The sequence below is a fragment of the Desmodus rotundus genome, chromosome 2, assembly GCF_022682495.2.
Source record: "Desmodus rotundus isolate HL8 chromosome 2, HLdesRot8A.1, whole genome shotgun sequence".
Classification (NCBI taxonomy): Eukaryota; Metazoa; Chordata; class Mammalia; order Chiroptera; family Phyllostomidae; genus Desmodus; species Desmodus rotundus.
In genome coordinates this window covers 178,760,636-178,776,128 of record NC_071388.1, presented here as the reverse complement: position 1 = coordinate 178,776,128, position 15,493 = coordinate 178,760,636, and the positions used below count along the sequence as shown (strand labels likewise).

Below are 15,493 nucleotides of genomic sequence, written 5' to 3'. Positions count from 1 at the left end.
CCACAGTCCCTACCCTGGTCTTCTCCTGCTTTCTAGTCAAGAAGAATTCTACCCTGCTCTTTCCTCCTCATTTTTGGGTAGTGGCAAGCCTTTGTTCCGTCATGTGATTCTCTGAGTAGATTACACACCTAGAACATTACCCAGAAACTTCTATACTTGTGTACCCTTTCCCTTGACTTTTCTATTTGTGACTCTGAGACATTTCCCTCCTTTTTAACTCCACCCCTCATTTCATTAAGTAAATGGAGGAAGTAGGAGGAAATTGCATTTTTGTGCTCCTTCTGGTGGCAGGCACGGCGGAGGGTCTTCATGGAAATGGATTTACTTATCCCTCACAAGGTCCCAAATAGGAAAAGAAAGTCAGAGAATTTAAGGATTTCACTAAAGTCATCAGTTATCAAGAGCTATGGGAGAGTCAGGATTTGAACCCAAGAATTACTGGCTCCAAAGGCACTTCTGGTTCCTTTTCCCGTACACAAAGCAGCATCTGCAAAGAAAACTAATAGCTGTGGCTCAAGTCCCTCAGCTGAAAAGCGATATAAAATTCTTCACATGTGGCAGCTTAAACTAGTCTCTTCTGTTTAAAAGACAAACTTCACAATGCAAACAAAAACTTCCTTTTCCCAGAAAGAGACAGGGCCTTCTGGACACTGCTACGTGCTTCCCTGTTTGCCTACGTCACAACCAAGGCCTCCCGATGATTTAAGTTGTTCTCAAAAGTTATGATAAATTTCATATCAAGTCTTTTCCTTCTAAGGTCAAACTAAAATGAGATTAGACTAGAAGCAGTCTTTTTAAAATAAAAATAAAAAAGAAGCAGCCTTCCCTGCCGACTTTGGGCGAAGATTTGCTTGTGTCTCAAAATTCAACTGTATCAGTAAGTATGGGATGCTCACACAGCGTGGGTTTGACATACACCTCGAAGGGCCGCAGTTTCAATGTTGCATTTGTTTTCCAGAAAAAGGAGCTCAGCATAAAATTCAGCTAATAGTGAGGTTTTGTTGGGGTTTTTTTGCATAATAAAAGTCGTAACTGAGCAACATTAGCTACAGACACTCCTCCCCATAAATCCATGGAGACTCTGTGAAAAACATTTCAGGGAAATCCAAACTCCAAGTCGTCTTTGCAAAGGGTAATTTGCCATGATGGTCGTTAAATAAAGAGAATACTGAGTAGCTGCTTACAAAGCAGCATCTGCAAAGAAAACTAATAGCTGTGGCTCAAGTCCCTCAGCTGAAAAGCGACATAAAATTCTTCACGTGTGGCAGCTCAAATTAGTCTCTTCTCTTTAAAAGACAAATTTCACAATGCAAACAAAAACTTTAAATCATATGCTTTTGACTTAATAATCCTACTCCTGAGAATTTATCTCAAGATTTCCTTGAGTCATAAGAATAAGACTATACATATTTCTTGGGTCATAAGAATAGGAAAACTATACATAGTTCTATAGCAGCGTTATTTGTAACTATGGAAAACTGGAAATACCCTAATTTTTTAAAAATAAAGGAAGGACGTAGTACATTTTGGTATCTTAAGTCTTTGAGATACTATGCAGCTATTAAGAACACAGCCAGAGTGTACGAACAAGGACAGGGTGTTGCGTGAGGAGCACAGAACACAGAAGTGCACGTACGCAGTGGCTACAGACATGCGGAAATGCATTACCTAAATAAAGACTAGGAGGGGACACAGACGAAAACAGTTATGTTAGCATGATGAGGTCACAAGTTTTTAACATTAAAATTTTCTTTTGTAATGTCCATATTCCATTTAGCGGGATTTTTCTACTTGTTTTTCCAGCTGCAACTTATATAAAATTATTTCTTAATTATTTTCAGATTGGGAGGTTATTTTACAAAGGGACGTTCTAGCCACGTGTGAAATATAGAGAAGTACTAATTCACAAATACTAATGCTGTTGTTTTAATTGCAGTGAAGGGAACTTGGCTACAAAGCAGGTTGTGTTTCTTCAGAGACCAGTTATATGGAATTCAGCGGCGCAATCACCAGAAGTGAGTAAGGTTGATGCTTTATGAACCGAGTGGTATATTGAAGCATTTAGTGCTGGAACTCTCGTTGTAATTCTGAATGGTGAATACAGATGGGGAAGTGTGGTTTGGATGTGGAAATAGTCTTCTGAACCAACATAGAATGAAGGAAGTATGCTGGTGGCCAGGCCACACGAGGCAGTTCTGAAGGGCATCAGAACACGCCACCTCAGAACATGTCCCTTTGGCAGGAGGGTTATTTTGAGCGGAAGGCAATTAAGAAACAGCAGACACAGGAGGAGCACCCCACCCTCCTCCTTCCTGAGAAAAAGCAGGGCATACATTTCTCTTTATGAAGTGACATCAACTTCCATTTGTAAAGTCGGCTCCTGCTCCTATCCCAGGAAGAGAAGACAATGAGCAGAGATGACACTTGTCACTGAAGACAGCACGGGCCTGAATCTGCATGAACTGCCGTCTTCCCCTCGTTTCCCCATGTGCTAACCTTCCCGCATTTTCCTCCCCCAGGAGCCCAGACCCCCTTCGTCTGGTCCCTCCTCTACAACGCATCACCCTTTGTTAAAGAGGCGTGGGAGCTCCTGGGTCTAACTACCTCTGGGTTTTCTCTTCCTCTCTGTGAAGCCCCCACGCTCATCCAAAATAAGCCTTTTCTTCTGTTAACGTGTCCTCTGCCGGTTACATCTGTAGGTCCCAGTCTCTGAACCTAAGAAGGTAGAGGACGTTTTTCCTCCTCACAGTTCTAAATTCTGTGGGTGAACGCGCCGAGTCCTGCAACAGACCTGTGCAATCCCATCTGTCGTGATCTCCGTCAGTACTTCTACATTGTCTCCTTAAGTTCATCCATTTTTAGCTCCCTATAGTTTCCCTTTCTGTGTATTGTCAACGTAAGAGACGTCCAAACCTGCACAGACTTTTTACGAGTTTATCTGAGCCAAAATGATGACAGTTGCTGGGAAGCAAAAGCTCAACAGATTGAGAAAATGCTCCAGAGAATGGAAATGTTGCAGCTTATTGTATATGTTACAGTCAAAGGAGGAGGCGTGAGGAGGGGTCCATGACCTTCAGTGGAGGTGGGTTAGGGAGGTGCAAGAAAGCACAGTGGGGAATCTCTGAGCTTGGATAGCGGGGGAAATGGAGAGACGCGTGCTTCTTTCTCATCGGCGGGCACAGGATAGTTAACAACGGACATTCACAGCACGCAGCGGTGGTATGTGGGCAAGAGGATAACAATGAGGGGTCCGGTGGTCTTGGGCTCTGGTGGGAGATTGTGCCCTGAGGGGTCTGGAGAGAAAGGGGGATTACTCAGACACTCCAAAGGTGTGTTATTTTAGACACAAGAAGACAATAGACAGGCTCAGTTAAGGTAAAGACTGACATTTGTCAAGGAAGTTACTGGCCTACACATGACTACCCACCATGACCTGCTTTTAATTAAAAAGTTTTCCTTTGCCAGATTAGGGAAGTTCTCCTTCATTATTTGTTCAAATAAGTTTTCAATTTTTTGTTCTTCCTCTTCTCCTTCTGGCACCCCTATAATTCGGATGTTGGAACGTTTCAAGGTGTCCTGGAGGTTCCTAACCCTCTCCTCATTTTTCCAAGTTCTTGTTTCTTCATTCTTTTCTCGTTGGATGTTTGTTTCTTCCTTCTGGTCCACACCATTGATTTGAGTCCCAGTTTCCTTCTCATCACTATTGGTTCCCTGTACATTTTCTTTTGTTTCTCTTAGCATAGGCTTCATTTTTCATCTACTTTTCGAACAGATTCAACCAATTCTGTGAGCATATTGATAACCAGTGCTTTGAACTGTGCATCCGATAGATTAGCTATCTCTTCCTCGCTTAGTTGTATAGGGGGGGAATGTGGGAGGGAGGGGGGTGGGCAGGATGGAGTGGAGTGGGGGGGGAATGGGACAACTGTAATAGCATAATCAATAAATATATTTTTAAAAAAAAGTTTTCACTTTCAACCATCCTACGTGGTTGCCTTGGGTCTCTGAATTCGCGAGGTCACCATGCAGGCCTCCCCTGACCTTGTCAGGTTTAGTGTATGGCCCCTTTTTTGTCCACAATATTAAAAAATATTGTTTTAAAAAACATTAAAGGTTTTAAACTAGCAAAGCTAGACTAACAGTATACAGGGTAGGGCAAAAGTGATGGATTTAGACTTGTTTGTATGGAAAATAATACAATAATTAATAAATAATAATACAAGAATAAACTGTGTTTTGCACACTCACACTGTAAACCTACTTTTGCCCCACCCTGTATATAATTCCACCATGCTAAGATGTCTCACAATAATTTGAAAACGAATTTTTCCATTTAAAAAACTGAATGAAAGCATCCAGCTGGCTCAACAGCTAAGCAGGTAGAGAGGCAGAAGGGTGAATAGAGAGATACCCACTGCAGGAAAGCAGAGCCACCAAGTGCACAGATGTTAGAAAGGCCCCATGGAAGCCCCTGGGTGAGGACGCACACGCACCACTTCCAGTGAAGATGGTTCGAGTCCACAAGTCCATTAGGAAACATTCTGTCAAAAGAATCGAGGGTGGGTATATGTAGAGAATGGCTAGAAAAAGTTTTCATCCTTCTTTCCCCTCACCCAAAGCAACTTTGCGCCATGCTACAGCCTTTTCTCTTAAAAAATAAAAGTGCTCTACAAATACTCATCATTTCTGAGGAAAGAGTGGCGAATTGAGAGCCTCTTGAAGTTTGTTGACTGAAGGTCATGGAGCCGGTGTGGGTGAGGGTAATAAGAACCAAAATTCAGCTTCCCCACAGTCTCTCTACTTCGTTCTCTGATTCCCTGAAAATATTTAGGCCCTTTTTGTTTGACTTTCAATACTATTTAGTAGTCTAGTGGCTAACTTTTCTTTAGGTAATCTTTATACTTGCATTCACTGTAATATAAAGGTACTGGCTCATTTATATAGAACAGCTTGTATCAATGAGAAGCCCAGGAATATTTATAGCTTAGAATTCTGCTTCTAAGTGGATTTGCTATTTCTTCCTTTGACAGGGTTTCATTTTCCCAAGAAGAAATCTTGGGATATTGAGATTATTTCAGGGCAGAACATGTAGGCGGTTCTGTCTTGAGCTGAAGTAACTAACAGCTATAACAGAAAACTAACTTGTAAATTCTTTTCATTTTCTCTAGAGAAAATAATTTGTTATTTTATCTCAGAAAGGTAGTGATATTATTGGAAAAGTAGACTATTAATATCCCACAGAGTTGATTTAGCTATCTCATATGTATTTTGTGAGTTATATTCGTGATAAGCCTTGAAAAACTTCATGTGGTTGTAGGTCCACAATGGCACAATTCTTTGTAGCTTGAAATCAGTTGTTGTCTGGGAGAGGTTGATAAGGGAACTGCTTAATTTGCCAAGTTTTTTCCAAGAATTTGTTTGAAGGTGTATAGTTGTAAAACCGGTTGGTAAAAATTTGATACAACTGTTTCCCTGGGATTGTCAATGAGTTTTCATTAAGATGATAAATTTCATGGGCTGGTAGAGACTGATCTTAAAGTTGGACCCTTGAAAGAAGCTTCTTCTACTGAGACGAGTGTCAGGGTGTGTCAGGTTTCCGTGTGCAATTGTGCGTGACCTAGACCAGCGCTTCGGTGATCAACACACCCCTTTAGCTACTCTTTCACTCTGCCCATCACAACGCTATCCAAGACAATGGTGCCTTACAATTGCTAGTATGATTCTGACTTTGTTCTTCTGTTTTCGATTTTAAGACACTGACAGTGAAAAACGATAGAACAAACGGTAGGACACCCTAAATTCAACCGACTTGTCACAGAGTCTCATGTATTTGAAATGGTTCATATATTTTATCCACTGAGTTAAAATGGTTAATATAAATATAAATGATTAAGGTATTTTATCCATTGAGTTAAAATATATTAACTCAAAAGTTAATATATTTTATCAAGGCTGGCATTAGATCTGCATCCAAATTCTCATTCTCCTAATTTTATAGTGAAAATATCAGAAAGTAATAAGATATATGAATAAGCCTGGCAGTGTAGCATGGAAAATCTCTCTTTATTGACATAAAGATGTACTTACAATATAGTACTAAGTGGAAAAATGAATTGTACACATCTATTTGTACGTATGCAAATACATAGTAAAATACACCAAATTTAACAGTGGTATCTCTGCAAGATGGTAATTTGGTGGGTTTTGCTTTTTTCTTTGTTTTTGCCAGGTTTTCTACACTGATGTGTAATTGAAGGAAATTTTTATCTGGGAGCACACACATCTTTGACCACAAATCTACTCATGGTTTTGCACATACTGGTAATATTAAGTGTAAAAAGAGTAAGGTAACACACTCATAGTCAGTTTGAGTCCAGCCTTTCCCTAACCGTGGACAAATCTTCTTTCTGGGCCAGGGTCCTACCTTTGTAGAACAAGCAGTTAAAGTAGATGATCTCCAAGGACTGGTTGGGCTTCAGACTCCTACACTCTAAGCTATAAGAACACTGTAATTTGGTTTATTGGAAATGCTGTTGTTTCATGTGGAGTGAGGGTGGAATAGGGGAGGCATAATCATTGCTGAAATGTGTTTATGAAGAGTCCTATGGTAAAAAAAAAAAGTGTTCTGAAACCTTTCTTTAGAGTTACTGTGTTAGGTATTTGTCATCTCCTAGTATTTGACACTTATATTTGGTGGCTGTTTACTTAATACTTATCTATGAACAAAATAAATTAATAAAACAGAAACAGACTCATAGATACAGAGAATAGGCTGACAGCTGTCAGAGGGGAGAGGTGGTGGGAGCCGGGTGAAAAAGGTGAAGGGATTAAGTAAAAACAAACACACACACACACACACACACACACACACACACAACGGTGTGGTGATTACCAGCGGGAAAGGGGGTGGGGGGAGATAGAAGATGGTAAAGGGGGTAAATGGTGACAGAAGGAGACCTGACTTGGGGTGGTGAACACACAATAAAATATACAGATGATGTGTTATAGGGTTGTACACCTGAAACCTATATGATTTTATTAAACAGTGTCACCCCAATAAATTCAGTAAATAAAATTTTAAAATAAATACCTATCTGAAAGTGAATAATACCTTATTATTTTGGAAAATACCCAATTTTTGCTAAGAAAATTCTCATTCAGTATGTGAGAGCTGGCCTGTATTGGCTGATATATGATAGGAATTTATTGCAAAATTTATCTTTGGCCTCGGTGCAGGCAAGGGAGGGGAGATCCAGGCAGCCAAGGGCTCCTGGGCACTCTGTCCTCCCATTTTCATTCAGTTGGCATTGAGAGGTCATTCAAGAGGGAGTGCATTCTTTATGCACGTGGGAAAGGGAGCCAGTAGCCAGGCTTGAGAAAGGAGTCCAGCCTGGCAGTAGCCATCAGAGCTGCAGCCCAAAGGCTGGATCCTCACTGGCCAGCATCCCAGTACCATGAGAACGTGCCATGAAGCTGGGCCTTTGTTGAAGTAGGACGCATTTAGATTTGTTCCCTTAAACTTGCCCAAGGACTCCAGTAAGACTCCTTTGCAGGCAGCATGCTGAGGGCCACATCTTCCTGTACCAACCACGTCATAAACAGGGGTTACATTCCACAGGAGCCCACAAAATCCAATTTAATAAAGCTGTTTGCTTCATATATTTGCTTTGAAAACCAGTAGAAAATACTTTTGTATTTTATTATATAGTACAGTTCAACAAGCCTGTAAGTTAGCAAACTTTTGTAAGACTAGCCTGGACATCTGACTTCTATGTTTTTTGTTTTCTAAGAATTTCAATAATTTTAACTCTTACATTTAGGAAAGTGTAATCCCAGTTCCCAAATAACATATAAATGAACTTTCAGCAAACAAACTCTTTGTTTTTTTAAATTATATTTTAGTTTATGCTATTACAGTTGTCCCGATTTTTTCCCCTTTGCCTCCTCCACCCAGGCCCCCTCACTACCTCTAGCAGTCCCCCCACTGTTGTCCATGTCCATGGATCATACATATATGTCCCTTGGGTACTATATTCCCTACGCTGTACTTTACATCCCCATGACTATGCTGCAATAACGAATTTGTGCTTCTTAATGCCATCACCTTTTTTTGCCCATCCTCCTACTCCTCTCCCATCTAGCAACCATCAAAACATTATGTCTATGATTCTGTTTCTGTTCTGCTTGTTCATTTATTTTGTTTTTTAGATTCAATCACTGGTAGTTATGCATTTATTACCATTTTATTGTTTAAATTTTTTATCTTCTTCATCTTCTACAAGAAGACTCTTTAACCTTTCATATAATACTGGTTTGATGATGATGAACTCCTTTAGCTTTTTCTTTGTCTGGAAATCTCTTTCACTGTCCTTCAATTCTAAATGATAGCTTTGCTGGATAGAGTAATCTTGGTTGTAGGTCCTTGCTTTTCATCACTTTGAATATTTCTTGCCAATCCCTTCCAGACTGCAAAGTTTCTTTTGAGAAATCAGCTGACAGTCTTATGGGAACTCCCTTGTAGGTAACTGCTCTTCTCTTGCTGCTGTTAAGATTCTCTCTTTGTTAACCTCTGGCATTGTAATTATGATGTGTCTTGGTGTGGGACTCTTTGGGTTCATTTTATTTGGAACTCTGTTCTTCTTGGACTTGTATGTCTACTTCCTTCACAAAAATTAAGGCAGTTTTCTGTCATTATTTTTCAAATGGGTTTTCGATTTCTTGCTCTCTCTCTTCTCCTACCATCCCCCTCATTATGCGAATGTGGAAATGCTTGTGGTTGTCCCAGAGGCTCCTTACACTATCCTCGCTTTTTTTGTATTCTTTTTTTTTTTCTAGTTGTTTTGATTGGGTGTTTTTGCTTCCTTATATTATAAGTAGCTGATTTGGTTCTTGGTTTCATTCTTTCTACTGTTGATTCCCTATAAACTGCTTTCATTTCAGATAGTGTATCCTTCATTTCTGACTAGTTCTTTTTATGGTTTCCATGCTTTTTTTATACTGCTGATGGTCTCACTAAGTTCACCGAGCACCCTTATAACCAATGTTTTGAACTCTGTATCTGGTAAATTGCTTGTCTCCATTTTGTTTAGCTCTTTTTCTGGAGCTTTGTTCTGTTCTTTCATTTGAAAGAACATTTCTTTGTCTCCTCATTTTTGCTGCCTCCCTGTGTTTCTATGTATTAGGTAGAGCTGCTATAACTCCCTGGTTTGGAAGTGTGGCCTAATGCAGTAGGTGTCCTGTAGGGTCCAGTGGCACAGCCTTGCCATCACCCAAGCTGGGTACTCCAGGTGTGACCACTGAGTGCACTGCTTACACCCTCCTCTTATAGTTGAGCTTTGATTGCAGTTGGCTGGTCAATGGGAGGGATTTACCCAGGCTGATCAGCTGCGAGAACTGGCTATGACCACTGAACACAAAATTCAGACCATGGAGGATCAGCTGTGTGGGGTCCCACTCCCCAGAGCAAGACTTACTTCAGCAGGGCCCTGGTGCCTGCTGAGTCTGCCCCTTGAGTGTGTCACTTGTGGAGGTGGTTGGGTAGTGGTGCTCTGACATGGTCTGTAGCTGCCTCCTGGGTGCACAGGCTCTGGGGCCTCCCAGAAGGTGCAGGCCAAGGTCAGCCACCACGTTCTATCCAGGTCCACCCAACATAAGCTACAAAGTGATCTGCAGTCAGTGGCTACTTGTAGGGCTTGGAGGTGCCCAAGCAAGTTCAAGCTGTGAACTACAGCTAGCTCCTGCTAGAGCCAGGCCTGGGACCACTTAGCAATAGGTACAGGGCATGCTGAGACCAGATGCTGCTTGTTTGAGAGAATTTAGGAAAACCTGAAGCATGAGCCAAGACAAGTCATTCGTATGGAAAAGCCACTGAAAACAGCTTGGGTAGGCCTGAAAGTTGGCTGGGGCAGAGCCTTGGGGAATAACCAGGGAAAGGCAAACAGAGTGAACCAGGTTGATGGAGTCTCAGATGTGGTGCCCACTTGCCCACTCTGTCAGAGGAGGGCTCAGAAAAGGAACAGTGGCCTCTGTCAGCGCTCCTGTCTGGGGGTAAGCTACCCCCAGCTTACTTACCCCCAGCTCTCACACTGATGCCAGTCACTTCAGTTCCTCCCCATATGTCGCTGGTGCCTTTCAATCTGCTGCTCCCATGCTGGAGCTCAGAAGGAGTGAGTTCAAGTAAGTCTGTGCATGGGCCCTTTAAGAGGAACTGCCTGGGACTCTAGCAGTTTGTCTTCCACATCTTCAATCCCCACTGGTTTTTACAGCCAGAAGTTATGAGGACTTATCTTCCTGGCACTGGATCCCTTGGCTGGGGGGCCTGGTGAGGGGCTGAGACCCCTCATTCCTGATATATCCCTCCCAATTTTTATCCACTACACATGGGCATGGGACCAACCCGTTACACATCTCCATCCCTCCTACCAGTCACAATGTGGTTTCTTCTTTCATTCCATAGTTGTAGGACTTCCGCTCAGCTTTATTGCTGGTCATTTTGAACAATGGTTGTTCTGTAGTTTAGTTATAATTTTGATGTGGTCATGCGAGGAGCTGAGCAAAGCCGTGGCTATCTATGCTGCCATAATGAACGGTAGTCCCTGTTTTCTCACAAATAAACTCTTTGTGAACTGGGAAATTACTGTGCTTTTTAAATCTATCACTTTTATTTATGTTTTAAAATTTTATCTTTACCTTTTTGTATTTACTCTTCTTTCGGTTTTTTGTACCTAAAAGTATATGATCACATTCTAATCTATGTCGTGTTTTCAGTATTAAAGAAGCTCTTGTAAAGAAATCTCATTGGTCTGAACATCCACGTGTTGAGCTGACAGTTCCCTCCCTGACCTCTCCTTTTATTGACTTAGACATCTTATTCTTACGTCCTTGGCAGAGACCATGTCCTCTCTTTATTCTGAACTGCACTGAGAACACTGTCAGCCTTCAATAAATATTTCAGAGCAAAAACACCTGCAGCTTATCACAGTGCGCAGAATGAGCTGGTCCAGGGGCTGAGCGTCCCCCTGCCCACCCCAAGCCCCCCAACCCCATTAGGCAGGCGCAGTTTGTAGCAGGACAACGAGAGGGGTCTCCCTGATGCAGGAGGAAGCTCCAGGCCTAAACTTGGACTGAATTATCTGTGACTCTTCTGTGCTGCCCATTCTTCAGTGAAATGGGTGTGAGGTGGCCCCTGGTGACCCCTTTCTGTTGTTCGATACCAATTAACACCAAGAAGAAAGATGGGATCTTGAATGTATTCTACCCTGCCTTGTTCCCCAAAGTGTGATCTCAACAGGTTTCTGTCCTCAGGGACGTCGCTGAGGGCCCAGACATGCACGCAGCTGACCTGCCACTGCTGAGAATCCTGTGCCAGGAAGCTACCAAGGGCTGCGAAAGGCAGTGGAGGGGGGTGGGGGTCACTTTTTCACCTGAGGCTGAGGCAGGAGGGAATGTGAAGGGCTCTGAGCCAGCCCTTGAGATGGGCAGGACATTGAAGAGAAGCCAGAAAAGGGCATTTCAGGCCGAAAACAGCATTTGCTAGATCAGGGGCCAGGAAAGCACCCATGTTTTTAACCCCTGGCGCCAATCTCCATTTCAGAGGAAAGCCAGCCGGCATATAAAAGGTGAAGATAGGAACAAGGTCACCAGTAGGAGCATAGGACTAGACACGGCCACGTCCCAACCTGCAGAGAACCGAAGCCCGCCTGCGGAAGGCCTGCTCTCTCCTCCCGGAGAGTGCTGGCCGAAGGAGAAGAGGCCGGCACAGTGCGGCAGCTTCTCGGGCTTCAGCAGCAGCGACAGCGTCCTGCGGGAATTCGAGGACGGACAGTTTGACCAGGAAGACGGGGTGACTCAGGTCACATGTATGTGAGCCATGCAGTAAAGCAACAGAAGGCCCTGTACATGCTCATTAAATAACTGCTAGCTGACTCGGTTGTATTACTTTATCTGCATTTATGGAATAGTTTGAATTCTTCCAGGCTCAGATTTCCTTCTAATCGCGGAAAACTCTGGCTCAACCTCCCAGACAAGGAAGAATAACCAACACATTTGTAAATTTAGAATCATGTTTACACTGCTCTCAAATAAAAACATCTGTTTAAACAGATGTCTCATTAGGTTATTAACTGATAATCTACTTCATTTTCTCATGAATGTACAAGGTGTAATTTCCTACAATTCCTGGTAAGAAGACTAAGTATCTCAACCAGTATTTCACCTAATTAGAAAGATCTCAGGAAGTTAGTCTTACGTAAACTGAAAAATAATGCCCCCCCCCCTCTCTCTCTCTCACACACACACACAAGGCTAATAATGAAATCCCTATTTCCTGAATGTAACAACGAATCCAAATTCTGTCTCTAACCATGGCATGTATAAACAAAACAAACCCCTATTTGTTAAAATATTCTTTGAGAAAACATCTTTTTGATGTCTTTGCTTTTGAAAGGTCACCACATTGCCAGCCCTGGTCTGACTCACTGAGCTCAAGCTCTGTTGTTTCTAACAGCCAAGCAGGGAGGGCAAAGCAGCTTTCCTTACATTCAGTGCGGGCAGGACCCAATCTCATTATTTAAAAGTCTTAGTTCACAGAAAGAATTAATTTTATTTCTCTTATATTACAAAGAGTATGAAAAGGGAAAACATCAACTTTGAGTGGAAACTGAAGTCCCGTTTATGTGTGTCTACACTTGAATTAGGCTTTCATTTTGATGGCTAAATCATGAAGAAGGTGGAAGCCCAGAGTCTTCCATCCTGGGGAGTGAAATGTGCCCACAGCACACACGGTGGGCCTGGTGACCCGGTTGTCCCATCTCTGCTTCTCCTGCGCTCCTACAGGGGCGCCTCTGCCTTGCCCGGCCTTTATCAGGCAAAGATTAAAATTCTACAAAATAGAGAGTTTTCATTGTTCTATGAAAGTCTTACTTTGAAATGTGGGAACCTTCAAGTGAATTACAACTCACTTTTCCATTTATGAATTCAACATATAATTTTATTAGCATTGGTGTTGACATTGTAAGATCATTTGAATAATAAAGTGTTATTTGTTATTGGGCTATCGCTTTATTGAACACAAATGTTCATAATATATTTTGTACATTTATGTATTACTTGTTATCAAATATATAGTATAACTAACTAGGCTGATCTCCATGAATTGCAGATAAGGTTAACATGGTATTATTCCACTTGTACCATGCTGAAGCGTTACCTTTATAGGTACAAAAAAATTTTAAGGCCCTGGCTGGTGTGGATCAGTGGATAGAGTGCTGGCCTGTGAACCAAGGGGTCACCAGTTCGATTCCCAGTCAGGGCACATACCTGGGTTGTGGGCCAGGTCCCCAGTAGGGGGCGTGCGAGGCAACCACACATTGATGTTTCCCTCCCTCTCTCTCTCCTCCCCTTCCCTTCTCTCTAAAAATAAATAAATAAAATCTTTAAAAAATTTTTTTTAATTTAAGAATATTCTCAAAATTATTCTGTGGGAATGGCTACCAACAATATTTGCAGAAAAGTTTTTTGCTTTTTTGATGAACCTAAGTTCCATATTCAAGAGTTGGTGAATTTTTGGCAGAAACAAGCATGACTTCTGCAGCCCACAAAATGCCATGAATGACGAAGCACAGAAAAGATACTCAGAAAAAGCAGACAGCTTTCCCAATGCCAGGGCCTACAAAAGGCAGAGACTCCTGTATCATTACGTCAGTGCACAGAGGGGATTTGAAGTACTAAAAGCAGAGACAGAAATTTATGTTTGCCCTGGCTGGCGTGGCTCAGTGAATTGAGCGCTGGCTGGTGGACCAAAAGGTTGCGAGTTTGAGAGGCAAATGATCGCTGATTCTCTCGCACATCATGTTTCTCTCTGTTTCTCCTTCCTTTCCCTTCTCTCTAAAAGTAAATAAATAGAGTTTGGGCCAAGATGGAGGTGTAGGTAGATATGCTTCACTTTTTTGCATAACCAAAAGGATAACGAACAACTTAAAAACAGAAAACAACCAGAAATGCCTGAAAACTGAACTGTATGGAAATCCGACAAGCAAGGAGTTAAAGAAACATTCATCCAGACCGGTAGGAGGGGCAGGTGAACAGAGAGGACTCTCGGCAAGGCAGCAGCTGTAGGACCAGGCAAGGCGGTGGCTGGTGGACAGGGTGGTCCCACATTCGCATGCAGATAAACCGGAAGGAACAACTGGGGAGCGAGAAAGACTTCGCAACCCAGGGTTACAGTATGGAAAAATAAACCCTCAAAACCTCTGGATGTAAAAACCTGTGGGGGTTGAGGTGGCAGGAGAAACTCCCAGCCTCACAGGACAGTCTATTGGAGGGGCCGACAGGGTCCCAGAACATACACAAGCCCACTCACCCAGGAATCAGCACCAGGGAAGCACCTGAAAGAGCACAATTTGATTGTGGGAAGTGGGGAAAGTGACTGAAAGTGGAGCGAGAGCCAAGCACGCAGCATTGTTCCCTCTCTGACCCCTCCCCCACATACAATGCCACAACACAGCAAAGTGGGTTGCCCCACCCTGGTGAATACCTAAAGCTCCACCCCTTACAAGGTAACAGGTGCACCAAGACAATGAAATATGGCCCAAAGAACAGATCAAAGCTCCAGAAAAAATACAACTAAGTGATGAAGAGTTAGACAACCTATCAGATGCAGAGTTCAAAACCCTGGTAATCAGGATGCTCACAGAAATGACTGTCTACAGATGCAAAATAAAAGAGGAAGCGAAGGGTATAAAAAGTAAAATAAAGCAAAATATACAGGGAACCAACAGTGAAGGAGGGAAGGAAACCAGGACTGAAATCAATGATTTGGAACAGAAAGAAGAAATCAGCATTCACCGGAACAGAATGAAGAATTAAGAATTCAAAAAAATGAGGACAGGCTTAGGAACCTCCAGGACAACCTTAAACATCCCAACATCCAAATCATAGGGGTGCCAGAAGGAGAAGAGGAAGAGCGAGAAATGGAAAACTTATTTGAAAACATAATGAAGGAGAACTTCCCCAATCTGGCCAAGGAAATAGACTTCCAGGAAGTCCAGGAAGCTCAGACAGTCCCAAAGAAGTTAGACTCAAGGAAGCACACACCAAGGCACATCATAATTACATTAGCCAAGATTAAAGATAAGGAGAGAGTTACCTACAAAGGAATTCCCATTAGACTATCAGCTCATTTCTCAAAAGAACACTTGCAGGCAAGAAGGGGCTGGAAAGAAGTATTCAAAGTGATGAAAGGCAAGGACCTATATCCAAGATGACTCTATCCAGCAAAGCTATCATTTAGAATGGAAGGGAAGATTAAGTACTTCCCAGATAAGGAAAAGTTAAAGGAGTTCATCATCACCAAGCCCTTATTGTATGAAATATTAAAGGGACTTATCTAAGAAAGAGAATATGAAAAATATGAACAGTAAAATGACACAAACTCACAACTATCAAAACAAACATAAAACAAAAACAAATGAACTAAGCAAACAACTAGAACAGG

General features: G+C 42.2%; 1 protein-coding gene across 2 annotated transcripts in view; it reads left to right on the top strand.

Moving 5' to 3' along the window:
• Window positions 1–15,438, top strand: part of RFTN2 (raftlin family member 2) — a 63,707-nt gene extending 48,269 nt beyond the window's left edge. For both annotated transcript variants that reach the window (XM_045198426.3, XM_024564275.4), the window contains 2 exons: window positions 1,937–2,015; window positions 11,594–15,438. In XM_045198426.3, the coding sequence (XP_045054361.1) occupies window positions 1,937–2,015; window positions 11,594–11,866 (352 nt within the window). In that variant the 3' untranslated portion in view covers window positions 11,867–15,438. The remainder of the gene's footprint in view (window positions 1–1,936; window positions 2,016–11,593) is intronic.
• Window positions 15,439–15,493: the final 55 nt, after the last annotated feature.